At 48.5% G+C, this 5,396-nt stretch overlaps 1 protein-coding gene across 1 annotated transcript in view; it reads right to left on the bottom strand.

Moving 5' to 3' along the window:
* Positions 1 to 4,604, bottom strand: part of Mthfd1l (methylenetetrahydrofolate dehydrogenase (NADP+ dependent) 1 like) — a 130,330-nt gene extending 125,726 nt beyond the window's left edge. The window contains exon 1 of the mRNA XM_013352279.2: positions 3,774 to 4,604. Coding sequence (XP_013207733.1) covers positions 3,774 to 3,988 — 215 coding nt within the window. The 5' untranslated portion in view covers positions 3,989 to 4,604. The remainder of the gene's footprint in view (positions 1 to 3,773) is intronic.
* Between the last annotated feature and the right edge of the window lie 792 nt (positions 4,605 to 5,396).

Below are 5,396 nucleotides of genomic sequence, written 5' to 3' on the forward strand. Positions count from 1 at the left end.
GGACGGGACGGGACTTTGAGGAGGTGGGGCAGACTCATGCGGTTGTCGTGGGATAATGGAAGGGACAAGTTTACACCTCCAACTCACTTGTCCTTCTGCCTTCAGCTGTGCTGTGACATATGGAGGCAAATGCCAGCTCCTTGACAGTGGACTTCTCAGACTCCAAAACAGTGGAGACAAATTTCTATAATTACTCAGTCTGTGGTATTTTATTATTAAAGCAGCAAAACAAAACAGGAAAAGAAAAGTATCCTGGTTCTTTTTTCTGTTTTCTGCATGAGCTGAATTTGAGAGTAATAAGATTATCTTATGCACATTATTTCATCAAATCTAAGACAAGGAAAGACACATTTCCAATTTATGTGAAAAAGGAAAAAAAAATTGCTGTTGGTTAATGACAGCATCCTCTTTTCTTTCCAAAAATGTATTATGGTATTGATGGAATTTTTTTAAAAAGATTTCATTTTTATTAAGTATACAAGTATGGAGGCCCAAAGAGGAATTTGCGTTCCCCAAGCTGGAGTTATGTGTGGTTATGAGCCTCCCAGCCAATGTGATGAGACCTGGGAACCTAACTCAGAGCCTCTGCAATAGCAGCAGAATGTGCTCTTAAGCGATGGACCATTTCTCTAGCTCCATGAAAGGCTTTTTTTTTTTTAACAACCTAGACACAGAACTGTTTCATCATTAGTTCACTCATCCATATGTATCAAAAGGAAAACAATAAATTGAAGACGTCTCAAACTTCAAATTAAGGATCTAACACTTCTGAATGTATTCTTAACTAAAAAAAGGAAAAAAATTTTTTTTTATTGTTTGTCAGTTTTTGTTTGTTCTTCGTATGATCATCCTGTGTCATAAGAATATTGGCGAGGCAACAATCCTTAAAAGATGTCATTGTTGTCTCTAGATACACTAGCCACTGTTATGGAATATTAGTTGAAGATGCATTACATTCATTTATGCTGTGGAACATTTGCTTAATGATGCAAAGACGGGTTGCATTTTTTTATGCTGTATTTGTTTAACTCTGTGAAGCTCTGTTACTCTGCCTGTCTAAAGCACCTGATTGGTCTAATAGAGAACAGAACGGCCAATAGCTGGCAGGAGACAGAATAGGCGGGGCTGCTGGACAGAAAGAATAAACAGGAGAAGAAAGGAGGAGTGAGAAAAGGAGGAGAGGAGGACACCAGGGGTCAGCCACTCAGCTGCACAGCAACCCACAGAGAAAGATAAAAGCCCAGAAGCAAAAGACTGATGGGATAATTTAAGAAAAGCTCTCTAGAAATAAGCCAAATAAGGCCAGACATTCATAAGAAAGAGTAAGTGTCTGTGTATTTATTTGACAACTGGGTAGTGGACCCTCCGAGGAGTAAAAAAACAAAAACACAACCCAACAACAAAATCACTGCCTCATTACTCTAAGAAGATGCCTGAAGTAATTAACTTCTAAAGAGAAAAGCTATGTTTGGGCTCATGGTCTTGGAGATGCTGCTGCCTGAGATCTGGTGGCCTCCAGCAAGGGCAGCCCAGCATTGCAGGCATATGTCTCAGAGCAAAACTCCTCCCATCAGGAGCCAAAAAGGACAGGAGAGAGGATGCTGAGTCAAATCCCCACCGTTTCCTTCAAGGCGGGTCTATGAGGGCCTAAGCACATTCTACAAGGCGCCACTTCTCAAAAGTTCCACCCCCTAGTAGCCTCCAGGCCACCACTCTGTGGCCCAAGCTTTCTGTATATGGACCTACAGGGAACAACAGACAGCCAGACTCAACCCTGTAGTTTTCACTGCGGTCGTCCGTCCTGCAAGTGTCGGGGGCTGATACTTTCTTGATTCTGTCAGATGCCGGACAACCAGAAATCACAGTATTTCCCCAAATGACCTTTCACATCACAGGCATCGAGCCACTCCATCATATAAAGGTCACTGTGCTTCCTGGGGACTTGACGCCACATCTTTTCTGATGCACATGGATGATGGCTCTTGTACAGCTTCTTCCTGCAGGTGATGTCTAATCTGATCACTTCTCCACTTTCCAAATTCCATAGGTGCAGGCAGGGATACATTTGCTGCCATGGCCTCCTGGCCAACAGCAACCACAAGACACAATCAACAGAAAGACAGATACTAGGTTCAGAGCTATTCAGAATATGCATTCTAGGATTGCTTCCTTGAAGTAGTAGCATTGAGGGTTCCATTTGCAGGTAAAGATGCTGAGACCAATAGCTTGTCCAAGCTCTCACATGCAGTAGTACAGACTTTGGCCAAAATAAATAAATAAATAAATAAATAAATAAATAAATAAATAAATAAAAGACATCTGATTCCTCAGCACTGACCTCTGGTTCTGCAGCAGAACCAGAAAACGCCCACCCACTAGCTAGGAATGCATGCACGTGCACATACATTTTTATTTAATGTCGTGATGTATGTTCGGGTGCACATGTGTTGGCGTGTGGACACACCACATGTCAACTTCGGGTATTGCCTCTCAACATTTGCCCACTTTGGTTGTGGAAACAGGACCTGTCATTGGTCTGGAGCTATTGGACTCTGTGGGGAGCAGGCCAGTGAGCTCCAGGGATCTGCCTGTCTCCGCCTACCCCAGGACGGCGGTGGGGGGGGGGGAGGAGGGGGGAGGGGTCACGGGAACGGGAGGCAAGAGTATGCTACCACACCCAATCCCAGCCAGTGCTTAGCTAATGAGTGATCTCCCTAGCTTGAACTCACATTTTTAAACAACGTAGAAACATAAAACTAAGGATATTTCATAGCATGGAAAAATACAGGAAAATTCAAACTTCAGAGTTCATAAAAGGTTGAATTTTGTCAAAAAAAAAGTGAGAATTTGTTTTTCCTTGACACAAAGGTACCTATGTGATATTTTAAATTTTGCTTCTTAGTCCACTAAATCTTAAGTATTTACTCTCATGCCCATTACACAAAGTTTGCAGGTCATAGTTTATTTGTTGCGGGCTATGTGCGACAGTCCCCAGGTCTTATATTTTTGCTCATTTAAAAACTGTTTCCACAGTTCCATTTGGGAGCCAGATCGGTAAGCGCTTTCCCGCCACCTGCAGGTAGGTCCTGGGCGTGTCCCCGTGCACTGTAGTGGCCCAGCAAACCCACTTCTCTGGCTAGGGCCTGCTTCCCGGTCTCTCCCACAGGGGGACAGAAGGCTAAGAAACCGGGCGGGATGTGGGGACAGGACACAGCCTCGGGTTTGCACAGATCGCCACTGGAAATGGAATGGAAATGAAAAGAAATGAACTTTCCAGACACAACCGCGCTGGACCCTGCGTGCTCTCCGAGCGGCGATATTCGGGACTTTTGCGCCGCGACTTCCATGGCTTCCGCAGCGGGTTTCGCCGGAGCCTCCTGGGGCAGGGACAGCAGTGGCGGGATGGCAGAGCCATCATCCTTGCAGTTCTCCCGCCCTGGGCCGCACCGCCCCCTTTCTGTCGGCGCCACGCCCGGCGTAGTTGCATCAGAGCCGGAGGCGGGTGACGCACGTGGAGCGGGGCGTGCGGTCCGTGAGGCGCGCGCGGCGGCTAGGGGATGCCCTCTCCCACAGGGTCCCATACCCCGAGCGTCCCCCCCCCACCACACGTCCTCACTGCTAATAGCCAGGAGCCCTTGCAAGTTGGCACCAAGCATTCTCTGCCTTCCGCCCTACGGAAATGGTCCCTCGAGTCTCCCGGCTACCGAGAGCTCTGCTGTCCCATCCTTAGGTCCCTAGTTGGGGACCTGCGTGCAGGCAAGCCAGACACTCACCTGACGATGGAGATCGTCCCAGAGGCCTCCGTACTGCCTGTTCCAGGGATGCTGAAGGCCTGGCCATCTTGCAGCCCCCGCCCGCGCACCCCCTCGGGGTCACCACCTCCGCTGCTGCTGCTGGAGCTACACAGCTCACGGAGGCGACACGCCGGGCCCCGGGGCAGCTGCTGATGGCCGAGCTGGCGCAGCAGGAGGGGCAGGCGGGCGCTCATGTTGCTGCGGAACACGGGGCGACTGATTCTCCGGTGGCGCCGAGATGCTGCAGCAAGTTCCTCCCTGGGTTGGCGAGGCTGGCGCCAGAGAGAGCCAAGCTACACAGTAACGGGCCAGCAGCAGGAAAAGACTAGGCTCTTCCTCGTGGGAGGAACAGAGGCCCCTAGGGGGCACTGTACCTAGTGGCGGTGACGTTCTGAGGGCGGGGGCCAGCGGACGCGAGGCTGCTGGTTGGAGTTGCCTGAAAGTCAAGAGAGTAGGTGGGGCTTCGCGGTGGTGCTGAGCCCTTTCCCTGAGGTTGTAAGACCCACCCTTCTGCCTCAAAACTTGGTGCCACCCTTGATGTTTAGCCTGCAGCTCACTGTACTTAGGAGGTAGTGGTTCTAAGTCCAGTTTAGACCAGAAGGGAGGGTTTATTACGTCGGAAGTGGGAAGTGGCCTAAGGGTAAATGAGTCAGTACTTGGAGTTTGCATCGCTGACTTTGTAGCCTTATGCAAGTAAGTTAACGTCATTGGCTTAGGACTGAGAGTTTTACAAGGTTTATAATTTCCGAGGCCAGAGGGAATAAGGTTGTGACTGTGTAGCCCTCAAGTAAGGTGGAGTAAAAATTCGTCCAAGGTAGGCATTTTTGGGGTGCTCACACTGCCCGGTGTGCTAGAAAGATAGACCGTTTAACCCCAACCGGTGTAAGGAATTGCATGGCATGCGCTTGATTTCCAACCAGGAGAATCTGGGGATGCAGAGAAGTTCTTGGCAGAGCTGTCAGTTTGCCCAACTCCAAGGATGATCCTCCTCCTTTTCCTGTCTAAACATTTTACTCATGTGTATGGATGTGCTTGCCAAGGCCCCCAAGTGGAGGTCAGACGACTTCAACTTTTACAGGGTGGGATGGGGTTGAGGAGGGGGCAGGAGTTCTGGGACTAGAACTCAATTTCGCATGTTTGGCAGCAAGTGCCTTTACCTGGTGAGCCATCTCCTGACACAGGGGTCATGTTTTTGAATTGCATGGCCAAGCAGGCTCCAAACAGGATGTTATGTAACACCATGTACCTGAAAACTCTACCTAGGAAAGGCCGTCACAAATAAAAAAAAAAAAAAAAAAGGGCACCTGATTGGAACTGGGAACCATAAAAAAACTTGTTAGGAAAAATCCCTATGATGGAAGTGAGTCAGACCGGAAGTCCTTTTGAAGACAGTGTTTGGGGGACTGTCTTCACTCTTCATCATTAATGTGGGTTGGATATGTACCCCCCCCCAAAGCCCATATGTTAAGGATCTGGTCACCAGCCTGTGATGTCATTGGAAGATAGAGGGCTACTTTAAGAGTTGAGGCTTCGATGTAGGAATTTAGGTCATTAGAGATGTGCCCATGGAAAGGATATTGGGACCCTCCCCCTTCTCTCCTT

Source organism: Microtus ochrogaster, linkage group LG9 (assembly GCF_000317375.1).
Source record: "Microtus ochrogaster isolate Prairie Vole_2 linkage group LG9, MicOch1.0, whole genome shotgun sequence".
NCBI classification, from domain to species: Eukaryota; Metazoa; Chordata; class Mammalia; order Rodentia; family Cricetidae; genus Microtus; species Microtus ochrogaster.